This window comes from Microtus oregoni, unplaced genomic scaffold, assembly GCF_018167655.1.
Source record: "Microtus oregoni isolate MIOR12 unplaced genomic scaffold, Mior012 000009F_ref0000495, whole genome shotgun sequence".
Lineage (NCBI taxonomy): Eukaryota > Metazoa > Chordata > Mammalia > Rodentia > Cricetidae > Microtus > Microtus oregoni.
This window is the reverse complement of record NW_024543068.1, coordinates 51,965,154-51,983,698: the sequence shown is the minus strand read 5'-3', so window position 1 is coordinate 51,983,698 and position 18,545 is coordinate 51,965,154. Positions and strand designations below refer to the sequence as shown.

Below are 18,545 nucleotides of genomic sequence, written 5' to 3'. Positions count from 1 at the left end.
AGATGCTGAGAGGTGTGCCTGCTCTGGGGTGGCACGGCTGAGTGTGGACTTCATGTACCACTTGTGTGAGCTCATTCCCCTTTATCACTGCCAGTTCAGATGAGCTTGCGGCCTGCAGGAGCATCATCAGCTGAAGATCTTTAGCCTTCCTCCCACGCTCCCTCCCCTCCTCCTTCCTTCCTTCCTTCCTTCCTTTCTAAATGAAAATTAATATTAATCTATAAGCTTTTTAATACAGAAAGATAAACACCCAGGATTAAAAATAATAAAATTTAGGCAGTGTCAACTATTTTATTAATTTTTGTTATTTCTGTGTGAGTTTGCCCGTATGTGTGAATACCACATGTTTGCATATGCTCCATAAGAGGTGTCAGATTTCCTTGAGCTGGAGGTATAGGTGCTTGTGAGCCACCCAACTTGGCTGCTAGGAACAAAATTGATGTCTTCTGCAAAGGCAATACCCCTGAGCCATCTCTCCCGCCCCAAGTATCTGTCATTTATTAAGTTTTCCAAACAAATACATTCTCTATCCTCAAGCTCATTCTCTTCCTTCCGTGGGTGGAACAGAAGTGAATCATAGACACCAGCCACTCAAAGAGCAGCTGAAAGACGAGACACCAGAAATAAACACATGGCTTCCAAACTAGCTGAAAATATGTTTAAAACACACAGAGACACACAAGTCACAGTCAATATACTGTTCATATGTCCCATACATGATAAGATTCTTCCAGGTGTTATATTAAATACACAGCATTATATTCTGCTTTTTAAAAAACATATAGCATTATATTTTCATTCAACTTTGTTCTTGAAATTTATCTATATTAGAATATGTAACATCATTGTCCTCTAGAATATTTATTGGTTATTATATTATATAAATATATGTAATAAATAATTTGTGATAGACTATAGTTATCTACTATATAATATTTTATGTATGTATAAATAATGACATAAATGTTTCTGTTAGTTGACAGATTCAAGTGCAATAATTCCTTTATGTATCCCATTATTCATTTTCAATGGCACAAAATATCCAGTGACAATATTTCAGGTTTCAAGCTATGAAGTTTTTTTCTTTAAGTAAGTCTATGCCACTGCATATGTATAAATGTATGTATATATGCACAAACACACACACACACACACACACACACATATATATATATATATATATATATATATACACATATACACATACTCACATTTATATCCATATATGTGGTAGTAGGATACTTGTTTGTTCCTGGTTGCTCAGACCCAAAATAACCACATAGAAACTATATTATTTGCAATACTGTTTGATCAATAGCTTAAGCTTATTCATGGCTAATGCATTTCCTAAATTAACCCATCTTCATTAATCTGTGTATCGCCAAGTGTCTGTGGGTTACCAGCATGGCATGTTTGTCTCTGGCAGCTCCAGTGCTTCTCTTAACTCCGCCTTCTTTCTCCCAGCATTCAGTTTATCTTTCCTTGCCTAACTCTATTCTATCCTATCACAGGCCAAGGAAAATTCTTTATTCATTAACCTGTCGTATTGACAGCATACACAGGGGAATCCCACATCACATATACATATATAAAACTTCATAAATGTCTCTTGATTGGCTTGAAAAAAATTAGAGTTCCTGAAAATCTCTTTTTATTAGATAGTTAACCTAATTTTCTTATATTGCAATTGCTGTTTGTTTGACATCATTTTAACATCCTTTCTTTGTAATTTTTAGTGTTAGACATTAGTAGTACTCTCTTTTTATTCTGTGTTCTTACTATGTTTTATGAAGTGCATTCAATATGGCTGTATATGTGTGTGAGTAGGTGTATATGTGTGTCCTTTACTTTTGTTTTCTTATTTAGGCAATCATGATTTCAGTTTTTTGAATGTTTATTTTTATAATTTTAGTGTTTATGCATTTATTAATGTTTTTAATCTAACTCCTTCATCTCCAATATTATTCTCATATGTAATTCTTCCTAGGTTTTTAATTTTATGTATATATATTTGTGTGTATACATTTGTGTTTATGAGTCTACTGCATGCACGTGCGAATATAATATACAAGTGCATACATGGAAGAAGATGCATCAGATGGCCTACTTCATTGCTCTTCTCTCCCTTTGAAGCAAGGTTTCACCCTGAACCCAAGGCTCACTCACACTCACCTAGGTGGGAAGGCTGCTAGACTCAGGAACCCTCCTGTCTCCGCTCCCAGCCAATTTACTGTTCCAGGGATATGTGGTGTAGAGGCTTGACATGTGGGTGCTTGTATTAGATCTCAAAATTTTTATGATTGCACAGCAAGTGCAGTTAATCTCTGCACTGTCTTCATTCCCAATCCTGCCTGACTTCTTAACATTTTATGGATTATTATAAATTTGTTTGATTGATTTTATTTATCACTCACTTGACCGACTGACTTCTTTATTTATATCATGTAGTTTTGTGTCTTTTTTTACCCACTTATCTAGTTTGTTTGTTTTTTACATATTGAAATAACTTCCACATTAATATTATTCTTTCTGAAATATAGTCCCTTTCTTTGCCTCCCCACAATGTGCTTACTGAACTGATTTTATGACTGTGCAGCAATGTTTTCAGTTAACCCTCAATTTTTAATCTGCTGGTTAGATGATTTTGTGCTTTGTGTTGACATTTAAAGTTTAAAGATATTTGTTATCATTTGATCAACAATGAATATAATGTTTTATGTTTTCTGACATAATACGCCTTTTGTTTCTGGCTTCCATTATAATTTAGCTCCTTGCCTTTACTCTCCTGCAATTTCATTGAGATATCTAATTGTTATATTTGTTTGTGATCATCCTTGAATTCCCTGGAGCTAGACTGAAGCTTGCCTTTCTTGCCTTTGAAGTTCTGAGATGGTAGGGCTACAAGACACTTCTCCTGTCCTCTCCCCACTCTTCCTTTCATCCTTCCTTAGTGACCTTTGGTGTACATATTGTATTTCTCACGTTGTCTTCCATATCTCTATTCTTCCTTAACTATTGTTGAGGATTTTAAATCTTCCATCTCAAGTATTTTGTTTGTATCAGTTTTTAATTTCAATAAGTACATTTTGCTTTAAAATGTTTTTTTTATGTGGTTTTCACTTGATATAGATGTTACTTTCATGGTTTCTCTATTTTTCTTCTTATTTCTATTATTGCTTAATTGTCTTTAAAACTTTTATAATTTGGGACTGGAGAAATTATTTCTCATCTAAGAGCTTGTATTGCTCTTTAAAAAAAAACAAATGTTTCCAAGCACCCATCCAAGATGGCTTTAGTAGTTCTAGGCTATGCATACCTGCACACAGACAATTACATAAATACATAATTAAAATAAATACAAAGATCATGAAGAGCATTTGAAAATCTTACCTTACATCTTCAGAATCCCCATTGCTTTTCAATATTTACAATGAGAATTCTACTCATTAGATATATTGCCATATCCTTTGTGATGTCCTCTCTGTCTTTCTGTCTGTCTGTCTCTCTGAATATGTGTCCCTCTGTGTCTGTGTTCCTGTCTGTGTGTGTATTTGTGTGCGCAGACATGTGCCCACTTTCATAACCATGATCCAGGCATTGGATGTTTCATTGTGGGCCCAGCCTTGGTTGAGATTGTTACATTCCTGGGTTTTTAATTTGTCCATGAAGGCATCTCTGTGTAACTTACCTTTCATTCCTTTGGGTCCCCATCAACCTACTGAAAGAATTCAGTTTATATTAATTTTGTCATGTTGAATATACTAGGAGAAAAGCTCTCAGTTTTCATAGAATTTCACTATCAATAGATCGGAGCCAACTAAACATTTCTTTAGTCCTTCTGTGGGCCAGTGGTGCTTTTCCTAGGACCCTTTTGATTTTTGAACCACGTGCAGGCTGATGTGCAGCTGTCATGCTCTCACAGATGCAAAGCTGCATGTAACTCAGATGCAACATAAAAACTCCATTCCTTCTCTTCCTTGAACTGCACACACAGCCTAGCATTTACTTGTTCTTTGGGGGTTAGCTACACATTAGGCTTCCAGAGGTGTTTGTGGTCCACATTATAGGAGGAAAGTTCCTTACATCCCTCTTCTAGATCACTTTACAATAAGTCTCACTCTGTTTGCTAAGGGGAACTATGTGTTTCACACAGTTAAAACCTTGTTAAAGGCATGGCAACTACAGAAACATGCATACACAACGATTTCTCTGTCGTTTTTCTAGCAGCGGCTCAGTGTGTCCCTTTTCTTTAGCCATCCTCCAATTTATAAACTCACCTCTCTTTTCTAAGTGCCTCCCCCCTTAGGCTTGTCACTTTGTTGTGTACATATCTAGGAATAGAATGCTTAGTCAGCTGAAATGTTTTCATCTACTAGTTCATCCTTTCAGTTCTTACTGGAAATACGAACACTTTAATGCCTTATATTTTATATCAGAAAATAAAATTAAACTGATTTATCTATCACATTATTCAACCCACTATGCAATTTGACCAAACAGAATTTTTACTTTTATATATAATCTTATGGCATCTACATTTTGTAGTGATACTTGAATATTAGTTTTTCAAAATCCCCAAGCATTTTTTTTTATGGTTTAGTCAAATCTTTCCTGCTGTCCCTCAAACTTGCCGATTTTTTTTCTTGCTTTGGGCCTACAGGTATATGAAATTTTTGTTGACATTGTGATATTAGGACAGGAGATACCAACTACAGAGTCTGCACACCAGAACTATGGATTCAAACTACTAAAGTAAAAAAATAAATATTTTAAAAATTGCACACAGAGTACCTTCATGCTTTTGTTGGGCTTAATTCGCAACTCTCTTTGGCTACATATAAGCTGTGGTTTGGACATACCTGATGAGGCTTTTTACATGATTGTTTAATTGCCTGTAAGATGTTTCTCCCTCTGCATCCAGCTAACCATCAACATTCCTCAAATTCTTGAATTTTACTAATATTAAATATTAGTGTCCAGTCAGAAGATCTGGCCGTTCTTGAGCATAAACATACAAGTCAGTTGTTATGGAGTGAACACCAAGGCCTCTTAACATTTATTATTCATCAGTACTATGTTATTATGTGTCTATTTTACCAGAAGAGGAAGAAAAGCAAATTCTGCGGACTCCTGGCATTGAGAAATTGTTATTTCCTAACGCCCATTTGGAAATTCCCCCAGGAAGCCAGGCAACCCCTTCCTGGGCCTTAACCGAGATGGATTTAATCCCAAGCCATGAATTCTTTCTGATTGCTGTTTGGCCTGAAGGTTTGCTGGAAGCAGCAAAGTCCTAGTTCGACTGTTTTCCAGCTTTTAGATGCACTAGAGTACGACAGTATTATGTGTTGACCCTGATTTATGTTGAAAACCCAGGAATACTTTTTCCAGAAGAAGTGCTGCGTGTATCTGCGAGCCCTTGAGGCCTGGCTTCTCAGGAAGCTGACTGGCTCACGAGTGCATGCTGCTTCTTCATTCAGATCCTTGACTCGCGAGGAAGAATCTGAATAGCCAGTGGTATTCGGTGAAATAAATACCATAAAACAGAGAGGGCTTGTTTAGGACATAACACCATGATGTAATATGTCAATGCTCAATTACGCATTTGTATGCACCTTAAAAAAAAAACTATCTCAAGAGAAAAACTGATTGTCATAATACCGTGTTTCAATTAAGCCCACATCCTCGGCATTCCGAGTTCCAAATTCCTAAAACCCTCAACTTAATGTTTTCCATGTTGTGGGGCTAATTTACATAAAGATCTGGCACTCCTGCTGCATGGCTTCAACGTCTGGTAGCTTTGATATTCTCCGTAGTGCTACACACAAGTATTATAAACTTCTTTTCCCAAGCAGCAGCTATGATTATCAGCAGGCGTTAGTCTCACAGAGTGACCGCTAACCACACTGTATTCCAACATTGCCCAGGCCTCCTGCTTCCTGAACTTCATCTTGCAATCCCCATGAAACACATCTGTTCCAACTGTATGTGTTTTGAAAATTAAAAGTACTAATATCATGCCGACTGACCTGGCCACCAAAGCCATGTGGGAGAATTCTGGTCGGCAACCCAAGCTGTGCTGAGACATCAGGTCATTTGGGAGCTTGTAACTTCCTTGGCTGAAGCAAAAGAAAGAAATAAAGAAAAGGAATAAGGAGAAGAAAAAACGTGAAAGATAAAGATTTGTGGATGTGGGTCCATTCTTCAGTTTTGAGCATAGATTATTCCTTGATTCCATCACGCTAAAATTTCATCAGTATTCATCCATGGGAAATCATCTGGGGTCAAACAGTCTTCTTGTTCCAGAATTCTCTGAAGTTTCTCTAGGGTTTTTGATTTTTAACTAGGAGAACTGGCGATGTAAGAATTCTGTGGTGGACTGATTCATTGCTGAGGATCATAACTGGGTAAAGAAAAGGGTTCCAATATAACTGGCCAAATATAATGTAGCAGGAAGTCTTGATATATCGCACTTATTGGGATCTAATTTATATTGAATGTATTGGTTTAAAGGTTTGCCATGAACCTTTGGCTTCCATTGAGTCTTATAGTATAATTTCTGTCAAAAATGTACTTTGAAATAGCAACAGACAAAAAGTCAAGGGCAGTTAAAACAACACTCAGAAAGTTTGTGTGTGCATGTGTCTAAGAAGTCAAGCTAAATATTTGTCTGTCTGTGCAGATTAGGGGAGTGATATTGCTGTGCAGTTGAGGTAATCTCACAATCTGAAAATTATCTTTAAGGTAGACCCCACTTAGCGGACCTTTGCATTAAGTATAGGAAGCATCTCATCAGCCAGAAGCCCTCTAGAGCTTGTTGTGAATACTTCTTTCTCTGGTGTTCTGCAACTTACCCCCTACAGGTAGGAATTGTTCAGATTGACAGACTTTTACACAGCAATTTTCCCTCACCTCTTCCTTCAGGCTCTCACAATACTTCTCCACTGGTATATAAAAGGAAGTTATTGTAAGAGGATTGTATATACAAAGCCACTTGTGTTATATAAGGGCCATCTAAAGGATTTTTAGGTAATTTTACCACCGGACACTTTTGGTCCCAAATGCTAGCATCATAAGCTGAGCAGAGAGATCCCATTAACTCCTCCTTGTTCCAAGATGAATGGCAGGGCTCCAGTCTCTGTATGACGTACCACCCTTACCATTTCACAAGAAATTTAGATAAATCCATGGCTAGAGAGGTATTTTCTGAAAACTCATATTGGTCTAAAGTATAATTTAGCTTGCAGCAAATGGTTCATAAGGTTTTCACCAGTCTTCAAAGCATCATAATTATTTTGAGAATCCTAAGAACTCTGCCTCCCTCCCGCCCACCTCTCATCTCCAGTTCTATCTATCTCCTCCAAATTTTGTACTTTTACCGAAAGGAAAAGAAGCAACAATAATGGACTTTGTACTGCAGTAGAAGCTAAGTGATGTTTTGTATGTACATAATCATTTTGTGACATGACCAAAAATATTTATGGTATTTTTGAATTATATGCACAAACAAATGATTTTCTTTTGAAAACCCATAGTCTTTACCCAGTAACCACTGCAGTGTCCTGTGTTTCCCCATCACTGTGCTCTGCAGAGTCCTCACAAAAATCACTGTCGTTGCTGATACATTATCTGCCATCATTTTTACAAAAACCACAACATTATTCTCCGAAGATGATCTCATTGCAGCCTGGCTTTGTTAAATTTCAGAAAACTGAATGCCAGAGAACACTGTGTCCGTAGAAACTACAAACATTGTCATCAAAGACATGGGAACTTAAAACTACCCATTTTCTCTTCTCTAGTCTCTCTTCATTCACCAAAATGTGTGAAGAATTTTTTTTTTTCGAGACAGGGTTTCTCCGTAGCTTTTTGGTAGACCAGGCTGGCCTCGAACTCACAGAGATCCACCTGCCTCTGCCTCCCGAGTGCTGGGATTAAAGGCGTATGCCACCACCACCCGGCTGAAGAATATTTTTATAGTGAATTTTTCATGACCTTTTCTCTGTTCATTCACCAACATTGGGTCAAGCCTATTTCTCTGAACTTTTATCCCTGAAAATGTAATTGTTTCTGGGGATAATCCTAAGAATGTTTTAACATTATTGTCCTGTGTTGGCAAATGCTTTATCTCTTTTTGAGAAAGTAGACTGTTTTAGTCATTTTGTAACAAAAAACATGACTCAGATATCAGGACTCTCGGGCAGGGGTTTTCTAGAACCCAACATTTTGGAGCTTTTAAGCCTTTTTCATACTTCTGACTTTTGGTTTTCAAAGACTATGGACAAGTAGAGTCATTTAGAAAAAGAAATGTATAATAAAATATCCAATATGCTTTCTTTATTCAAAAATAAGTTTTTACAGATGCTATTTAATAGTTATCCACAGTCTTGCTGACTCTTGTAGACGAAGTTGTAGAAATGAGGTAAACGCCCTCATCATGTCAGCTTTCCTCCCAATCTTCATCCATCTTTTCCTTCAGGTCAGGCTCCTCTCTTTCATAGTTTTATTATCAGTTTTCTATTCTAATAATATATTATTATAATGTTTGCTTTTCTCATGACTTCCCCAACTTTGCTTACTGCTTTTTATTACAATTGTCAATGAATATTTCAAGAAACACTTCTACTGTTGAATTGCCTAATCACTGTAGGTTGTCTGATGTAGATAGTCCATTATGTTACTCAAGATCCTCTCGGAAAATACCTGAAGTGTGTTATCTTGACACTGAAATTAATATATACCCATACATATTGTCAATCAATTTTTGGATTCACACTTTTCCTTCACCTCGGGAAGCTGAAGAAAATATTTTTATCTATATATTTGCTCTCATAACTAAATAGTTCTTATTGATACCATCACTAGAACAGAGAAGACTGTGCCTTAGTGCAGACTAATACCCTGTTAACAGCTTCAAAGCTAGAATATTCACTTTGGGTGTCTGAAGTGCCGGTGCTGCTGTGGGAAGTCCTTCTGAATATGTGCTATTTTATTGGTTAATGAATAAAGAAGCTATTTTTGGCCAATAGCTCAGCAGAATATAGCCAGGCTGGAAAAATATATAGAGAGAGTTGGCAGTCAGCGAGAAGCCAGAGACAGACACCTAGTGGAACTTTACCCAGTAAGCCACTGTCACGTGGCGATGCACAGATTAATGGAGATGGATTAATTTAGGATATAAGAGTAAGCCAGAAATACGCTTAAGATATTGGTTGAATAGTATTACAAATAATATGGTTTCTGAGAGAGTATTTCGTGGTCTGGGCAGCCGGGAATAAACAAGCAGCAGCCTCTGCCTTCACTGTGCAATCAGGACCAATATTGCCAAAGCTATTGAAAACAGCTGAGTGCCTGTTGGACTGCCTCTCATTACAGCAGCTGTTGCCAGAACAGGTAGTTCAAACAGAAAGTAAAGGCTAGTTCAGGCATCTGGGGTGTCTCTCAGGAAGACAGCCGTGGCTTCCTTAGGAAGTTTTCATTATTAGCTGTCAGCTGCAGTTCTGTATACCCTTGGGTCCAGTCCTGGCACAACTGGCCTAGTAGGATGCACTTTATGACTGTGGACATTCACAGAAAAGCATTTGGGCTGTCCCGTCACTGGTAGAACTCTAAGACCTCCCTCAAGCTGTGAGCCATATGTGACTTGCTATTTAGTTGGCTCTCTATTTGTCTACTCTGGAGACTTCTGTTTACTGAGTCTCTAGTCATCCCTATGACGCAAGCAAAAACAATGTGTAAGATTCTTTTTCAAAAAACTCTCTTAAGATAGATTGTCAGATTTTTAACACTAGCTACCACTCTTATTTCTGTAAACATAACATGTTCTCCTGAAAAAATTTGAACATATCTTATGAGACCTTTTGTTTTTATTTCCTAAGTAGTATTACAAATACAAAGAAATTTTTGGTGACACACAAAATGTCCCGATAAGCATGCTGTGTCATTCTGCATCTGTAAACACATGTTTTTGCCGATGTGAATATTGGACAAAAGGTGAAACTTTTGGCCACATCAGATGCTCTAGGCTTTTGCCTCTGGATGGACTGAAAATCCATTCTAGGGGATAAGATTGGCGAGAGGTATCACTCACTACTCATTAATAACAGAAATGGAATTTTGGTAAAAGATTGTGATTTTCCTTTATAAATTTTATAAAACGCAGCTCTGTTTGAGAATACAAATGTCATCATTTCACTGTTTGGAAAAAAGTGAGAAAGATAAGGCACATTCAATCTTAGATGAATTGTCATGCATGTCATTAGAGATAATTCTTTGGGTACACCGAAGGACCAGGATCCATCAACATTTTGCTCAGAGGTTTTTAGTTTCATACTGAATACAAGGCAAGGCATTTTATGCCAATGAAAGTCAAAGAGGATTTATTTCTAATTGTAAGCAAAGCATTTGTGGAGACAGAGAGAAACACACAAAAGACATTGGAGCAACTATCAGACATAGTGGATGGGTGAGGGAGTTCCTTTGCATTTGTGAGGGCTTCAGTTTGATACCCATCACTATAAAAATCTTTAATAAAAGTAAAAAATGGGAACTTTAGTAATTGAACTTTTGAATTCACTAAACTGTCAAAAAAGAGTTCAGTAATAGGTCATTTACTTTCAGGTCATAACACCAGGGTGTTTAGTAGTTTACCCATCAGTAACTTTAAATGCATTTGAAAGGTTCAGCCCAAAGGAAAACTAGCTAGTGTCCGTCAAGCACCTTTCCTTTCTTGTGCTCTGGTTTTATTCCAACTTCTTTAAAGGCTAAAACAATTGACCCTGCTTAGGACTTCATCACTGTTTTGTTTCCTTCTCACATGGATTTAAAAAAGAATGTGTTTCTCCATGATAAGCACTAGGAGATTCCCAGTATGGAGAACCCCACAAAAAGACCATCTCTCTTACAACATTCCCCATCCCGGTGACTGCATGCTCTTTAATCTCTCTTTCAATTTCAAACTAAAAGACTAAACATCTACCCAGAAAAGAAAAAGAGAAACAAAAAGGCAGAAGGAAGCTTGGATAGTAAGAATATACCATAGGTTTAGAAATCTATAGAGAAAAACAGTCTGTATTGGAGCAGCACCATTGCCTATAAAGAAGGAAAGAATTCAACCATTAATCAAAAGCAATTCTATAAATTATATGAGCAGATTACTATACTCTGAATACAACATTTGGTAATGTTGTCGGTATTCCTAAAAATGTTGTGTATCAAAAAAGACAATTAATTTATACTTTTAATTCAATGAAGAAAACTCCACAGATGTTTTTGAGAAGTGTAGCATGTATTTTCATTTAATGCTAATTATGGTTTATGCAATTCCAACCAGATGGGTCTGCATGCATGGTAGCTAATTCAGGCCAACTGTCTTCAAACATATTCTCTGAAACATAGGTCGGTTTCACAGACCTCTAAGTGATTCCCTAATCTTATCAAGAATATTTGTAGTTCTCAAGTGTTTGTGTGAGAATTCAAATGTGGTCTGAGTAGATAGCAGTTTACAAATAGGGTGGAAAAAGATACACATATTCTCAGATGGTCTAGACATTGGGAAGTGAATAAATTATTGTACACAATAAGAAATTATCAGGTAAAGACTAAAGAATTTATTGATATGGATGGAATGACATTTGTGTCAGTCCATTTTCAACTTTCTGTTTCCTTTACCCAAACTGAGTATGAAATAGCAAGCTATCTGAGTTTTCACATTAAAAAATGTTGACCTTTGATGCTTTAAAACATCATGCCACATGTATAATTTATTTAATTTGAACATGGATGTTTAGTGTATTTTCTTACTTAAAACTAATATAAGTAGATTCAATAGGACTGAGATATATTCTTTCCAGACAGTTCTCATTTACACATATGCATAAATTCATTGCGTTTTCAAAGCTAAAAACTTACTGATTTTAATACATAGTACAAAAATGTTCATTTTTAAAGTAATTAGTAGTAAATCATCCTAAGATGTCACATTAAATGTAGTTATGATAATCTTTTGAAAGTATTATTTGGAAACATACACACATAAACACTCACACAGTCCTGAAGGCTTGTCAGTAATGCGCAGATTCTGCAAACAGCCTCTCTATCTTTTCTTTACTTTCTGCATGAGTCAATATTTTGGCTGTCTGTAAAAAACCCTACTGACCAAGACAAAACCTCTTACTTTCTTTGGAATGGATGCTTGTGAAACAGGTTCTTGATAAAGTCCAAGAAAAGACTATCTATCACTCCATAATCACTTTCTGATGTTTTCATTTTTACAGACCTCACCGTCCACTCCTGTTCGCTCTTTCTTTCTTTCTTTCTTTTTTTCTTTTTTTGGTTTTTTGAGACAGGGTTTCTCTGTAGCTTTGGAGCCGGTCCTGGCACTAGCTCTTGTAGACCAGGCTGGCCTCGAAATCACAGAGATTCGCCTGCCTCTGCCTCCCAAGTGCTGGGATTAAAGGTGTGCGCCACTACCACTCAGTTCACTCCTGTTCTTCCTGTGTGTGTCTTTGTTCTATGTATTAATAGGAAATAGTGAGGTTTTGCAGCAATTCAAGTTCAATGTTTTTTTTTTTTTTTGAGTCCTTACCTCTACAGCTCTCAAAAGCCATTTCTAAAAAACTGAATGTATGGCGTTTGATGTGTTAGCTTATTTTTCTCCAGATAATTTCAAACAATTTTGATACTTTTCATGCTTCCATTAAAGCAGATCTTGCTTATAATTGTTGGAATTCCTTACAAAAGCCTGTGACCTGCTCTTTTTCAACCTTCCTTGGCATTGGAGAAATAATCTATTTAACTTTGTGGATGCTTTTTACTTTATGTGTATGAGCGTTTTGCCTACATGCAAATATGTGCACCACTTTTGTGCTCAGTGCCTGTGATAGTCAGAAGAGGGCACTGGTCCTTCAAGATTCAGAGTTAATGATTGTTGTGAGTCTCCATATGGATGCTGGAGACTAAACCCCAGGTCATCTGTGTGACAGCCGTTGTTCTTAACTGTTGAGCCATCTCTTCAACCTAGAGAGCAATATTTATTTTGCTTTTTGGTTAGTTTTACTTCTTTATGTTTTAAATTTATACCTATTAATACTTGGATGGGAAAGAAAGAAATTTTACATGAAAATACCACCTTCTGTTTAGGGCTAATGTACGAGGAGTCAAAACTAAAAATGAATATATGGGCTTCTTGTAAATCCTAGGAAATTCTTATAGTAATCTATATTTTTCTATAAGCCTACACAATCACATAAAATTTTTTATTAAATAAAATAAAAATAAAATTCACAAATTAGAATTTTATATTATCATAATTGAGATTCTTTCCTTGGCCAGGTTGAATAAATGATCCTCCCTATGAAAAATAACAAATTTGATATGCTCAACATCTTATTAGTGATTTTAGGGATACATAAAACATTGTGCGGCTTTTGTAAGTAGGCAGAAAATTCAATTAGATATAGTACAATAAGTGTTTTGATTTCAATATCATTGAGAATAAACTGAGACTCAAAAGCCAACCAAACCAAAAAGTCTAATATCCTATGGACATTTTTTCTCTTGTGAATAAGTCAAGTAATTTAAAGCACGTGTTTCACCTGTTAATTGATACCCAAGTTAAATGCTATGAAAAGTCTTTTTAACACTTCCACAAGAGCTGTGGTGTGGCTTACTAGCTGTAATTGCAATGGCCCACAGTTCAACGAGATGTCCGCTTCTTTTGGTCATCACATCTGTTGGAATGGCTGTAGTCATGTGCTCAAACCAGAAGAGATGAATATGCACTGAGCTATTTAAGAAGTCCACTCACGTGGCTTGTGATTTGGGGATTTGCAGCTGTAGGGGATGTCATTTGCACGAAATTACCCATGCTTGTATGCCTCTCCTCCCAGTAAGTGAGAATTCTAGTTTGCTCATATCTGTGCCATTTTCCACAAGGACTCTGAAATAGACTTAACTGGGTGGGAGCAATAGTTCCCACTGGGGTCTAATAGGGATTAGGTACTCAGATTAGCCACCTGCCACATGAAGAGCTTTCTAGAATGAGGTGGAAGAAACATAGAGAGCATCTGTAAGGGCCAAAGTTCAGGCATTATAATTGAAGTCCCTGGGAAGTCAGAGAAATAGCCTGAAGACAAGGACCACTAATGATGTGTTAGCACAGGGAGGGCTTGACACCGAGAATGAACTTCCTTTGTTTCACATTTTGCATCCAGCTGTTAAAATCATGGGACTTGGCCAGACCTATGATAAAATGAGGGTGCACTGGGCTTGTATAGATCTAGAAACATATTTAAGGATTACAGAAACATATAAAAATAAATGCACCGAAAAGCTATAATAGTCACTTAACTGTCACTATGCTTAAGCAAGAACACAGCTTCCTCTATTTCATTTGATTAAGAAATATGTTAATGACCTGTTGTCAAATTGAAAACATTCAATTTCAAAAACTATGGAAAGACAAAATAGCTTAATGAAAAATCAAACAAAATTGAAAGAGAAAAGTTTTGACAGAATTTATATCAATAAACACTTATATGAATTTCTTGCCAAATAATTTCCATATTAAATTATACATATAACATAATTAAATTTATTATATGTTATATATGGCAATATAATGTATACATATGTTCATAATATAAAAGCTAATTTTGTTTTTTGTACTTTAATATTTCTAACAGAGAAGTGTCGACTAGAGTTTCAGAAGGATATAGTCATTTATATCATTTCTGTGACCCTTTGTGAATATATATTTCATTATGTTTAAAAACTCGAATTTCATCCTTAAAACACTGACTGTGAAACATCTTAAAAGCCTAGCTGTTATTGGCTTTAAAATCCAGACAGTTACTCTAAAAAAAGATTCAATTATCTCTGGATGTGATGCTCATCTTATTCAGCTGCCGTTCAGAGTTGTATGCCCAATGGAACTTCCTGGGGGCCACGGCAAATGCAAAACCCAGGACCAGCTATGGACACTCTTGAGACTGATTAATAATCATATATTAATACATCTTAAGTTCCTACTTCTTCATCCACAATGTATATATCAATCCTCCAAGTCATGGAGGAAACATGTCTAGTAAGAATACAAAGAGCTTACCTGACCCAAGCATCTCTCTGTGGAACAGGAGGGAGACCTGTCCAGGTAGCGAGACATCTCTGTCATTTCTAGAGTTTGAAGGTTGCTTTTTTCTTGTTTGTTTAGGTAATATTGTATCTTTCTGGAGTCTTTGATGGAGTTAAGAATAGTTAGTTATAGTTATAGTTTTCCTTAGTTATGATAAAGATTATTGTAATTTTTACTTGATAACTGTTTTGTTATATGTAATTTTGCCATGTTAAAGTTAAAGCCTTCCTTTTTTTTGTTTAAACAGAAAAAGGGGAAGTGATGTGGGAGTGTCATATATCAATCTGTTGATTTCATTGGTTAAGCAATAAAGAAACTGCTTGGCCCTGATAGGTTAAAATATAGGTGGGAGGAGTAAACAGAACAGAATGCTGGGAGGAAGAGGAAGTGAGCTCAGACTCGACAGCTCTGCTCTCTGGAGCAGTGACGCCATGCTCCCCGTTCCCGGGCAGACACATGTGATGAAGCTCCGATCCAGGATGGACATGGGTTAGAATCTTCCCAGTAAGCGCACCTCGGTGCTACACATTATTAGAAATGGGCTAGTCCAGGTGCGAGAGTTAGCCGAGAAGAGGCTAGATATAACGGGCCAAGCAGTGTTTAAAAGAATACAGTGTCCGTGTAATTATTTCGGGGTATAAGCTAGCGAGGCGGCCGGGGTGCTGGGGACGCAGCCCCGCCGCTCTTATTACTACAGCTACCTGTCCACATTAACTCATCTTCAGAGACAAAAGGAACTCCGTCCTCAAGTATAGTATTATTCACAAGTTCTCCTCCAGTGCTGGTGTTGTTTTACCTGGCAGCACCGTGAGAAATCTCATGAGGTCATTTCTCTTGAGTTACAGTCAAAAGAAACAAATTGAAAGCCAGCCATTAAATACGTTGTGTTTGACTTTTGAGGCAGCTCCAATATGTTAATATTATTCTTGCCTTCTGCTTCAATATAAGTACCAATTTTTATTTTCATTTTTTTGTGGGTTTGATAGGCTGAATGGAATGCATAGAGTCAAGGGAACAAACCTGCAGACTAGCCAACATTCATGCTAATGACCATCTAGTAACAGCCAGGAGATTTAAATGAAGTTGAATGATGCATAACACCTAAGCACCAACATTTAGCAAATTTTGTTTGTTTAATTTTTATTGTTGCTGACATTGTTTATTTTTCTTATCCTGATTTAAAAGAAAAAGGTATTTGGGGTAATTTAATGACTGGTCTCAGTTGATAACCTCAGTACCTCATGCCAGCATATTCTGATAATACGAGTTATTATTTAAGCATTTTTTCCATTGTATATTTTAATGCATCATTCAGAAATAGTAAATGACTTCCTGGGGAGAAGTAAGTGGTAGTATTGTAGTTTGGAGAGGAAGTTTGCACAGTTCATGCATACATATGGAGAGACATGATATAGAGAGGAGACTCACATAGTTGTTACAATAAGTCTGGCTTATTACAGACTTACTACAGTTAGTATGGCTGTTTCACCTTCATCGAACACTCACCATTAGTCTAGAACTTTCCTAGAGTGGAGATCAGGAATGCAGCCCTGTGGCTTAACAAGAGGACAAGTGAAGCATGAACATAGAAGAAACCTGAAAGCTCAAAGCCCACAACCTGTGCAGAGACAGATGCATGATGGGATATGGTATTTAGATTATGCAGAGCAGAAAGGCTACAACCATTATTCCTTTTTTTTTTTTTTTTGGTTTTTCGAGACAGGGTTTCTCTGTAGCTTTGGTGCCTGTCCGTGCTTCTTCTAAATTCATGACAAATCAAGATATCATATTCATATATATATTCAATTTTAAGGAAATTTTTGTAGCTATATTTTTATACACCATGAGAGATCAAAAGATGGAGAAGGCAAGTTAACCACAGTTGTGTGGATTTTATTCCTCTTGGATGATATGCATAGTTGGGTAGATTGTATCACCTCAGAGGAAAAGGATTTCTCAACAGACCTTTCACCTCCTCTACTCCTAAGTCTCACTTAGCATAGAACATACAACCTTTGGTTGCTGTACACGGAGAAGAAACTTGTTCTCTTCTGTTCAGTATCCAGTTTATTTGACCTCTCTATCTTTAAATAACCCAAATCAGTAAAAGAAAGAGCAACAAAAAAGAGAAAAAACAAACTTCTTGTTCTCATTTTTATTTTTTTCATCGCGTGTCTTATGTTAAGTTGACTAAATCCTATTGTTAAGAAACTCGCTAAAATTTGTTTAAGAAATCTCACTGCGTGAAATTATTGGTTTTTTTTTTTATTCCAGAAAAATAATTTTACTCGGTGGAATAAATGTTTTGTTGCTTTCCCCTTCAGATTTTCTTTTCGGTTTGCATTGCTTTCTGGGGAGTCAGAAGCATGAGACAACTCACCGCAGGATCTCGGGAGCAGCCCTAGCACACAGGTCCCTCCATCCTACAGGTGGTCCATGGCATGTCACTGCTACCCAAAGACTGTGGTCTTGCATACTGCCTACAGGAACTCCTTAGTTAATGGAAATAAAAGTATGTATTTACCCAGGCTTTAATGTTTGTTTTAATGTTGAAATTAAAGTGAATTATACTATTTGTGATTACTGAAAGTCAAATTATTTTTATATACATTGAGGCTGTATTCACTTTTCTTTTCTGTAGCAATGACCATGGAAAGAAAATGTTGGGCTTTAAATACTTAAGATATTGAAAATTACCTTTGTCTTTCTTGGTTTGACAACTGTTTCTTTAATGTTTGCTGAAACTGTGCTTAAATCTCTGTAGTCTTTAAAATGTGTTGGAGGCTGCATGAGCTGACATTTGCCTTTGCCAGCAATTCATTTGTATTTCCCAATTACTTAAAAATACATCAATGTGATTAAAATGTTAGAATTGGAAAGAATTAGTTTGTTTAACATACATCCTTCTAAAATGTTGAGTCAACTTGTCCCAACAGCTTGAGCAGTACATTATATTTCATGCTATTTTAAATTGATAGAAAAATGTTAATAAAATTTTCTGAACAGAAGTGACATCAACGGCGTGTGTGTTGTTTATTGAAATATGAAATCTGTTATGTGTTTCGTTTGGAAAGAACTGACAGAGATAAGAACTGAGTTCAGAAAGGATTGCAAAAACATCTTTAAAAAATAAAAAAAAATACCTTTTCCCTTCATCCAGTATTTATCCGAAAATTTTAACAGTCCAGATCAAAAGTGCTCACCTACATTGATGACTTACTCTCTACTTGCACGCATCACTGAATTAAGAAAACTAACTAGAGTTGTTTAGCCCCACTTTTTAAGTATGTTACTTAAGATTTGAATAAAAAAGAAACCATTGGGCACTGTGAGAGAATCAGGCTGCTGGAGTCTGTGTGCACTCATGAAGCAGAGCTGAAGCACATTTACTGTTCAAGCTGGAACAGCAGAAGAA

At 36.5% G+C, this 18,545-nt stretch overlaps 1 protein-coding gene across 1 annotated transcript in view; it reads left to right on the top strand.

The window, feature by feature from the left end:
* The window catches only part of Agmo (alkylglycerol monooxygenase), a 251,709-nt gene extending 233,573 nt beyond the window's left edge, over positions 1–18,136 (top strand). The window contains exon 13 of the mRNA XM_041658448.1: positions 17,455–18,136. Within this exon, the coding sequence (XP_041514382.1) occupies positions 17,455–17,535 (81 nt within the window). The 3' untranslated portion in view covers positions 17,536–18,136. The remainder of the gene's footprint in view (positions 1–17,454) is intronic.
* The last annotated feature ends 409 nt before the right edge of the window (positions 18,137–18,545 follow it).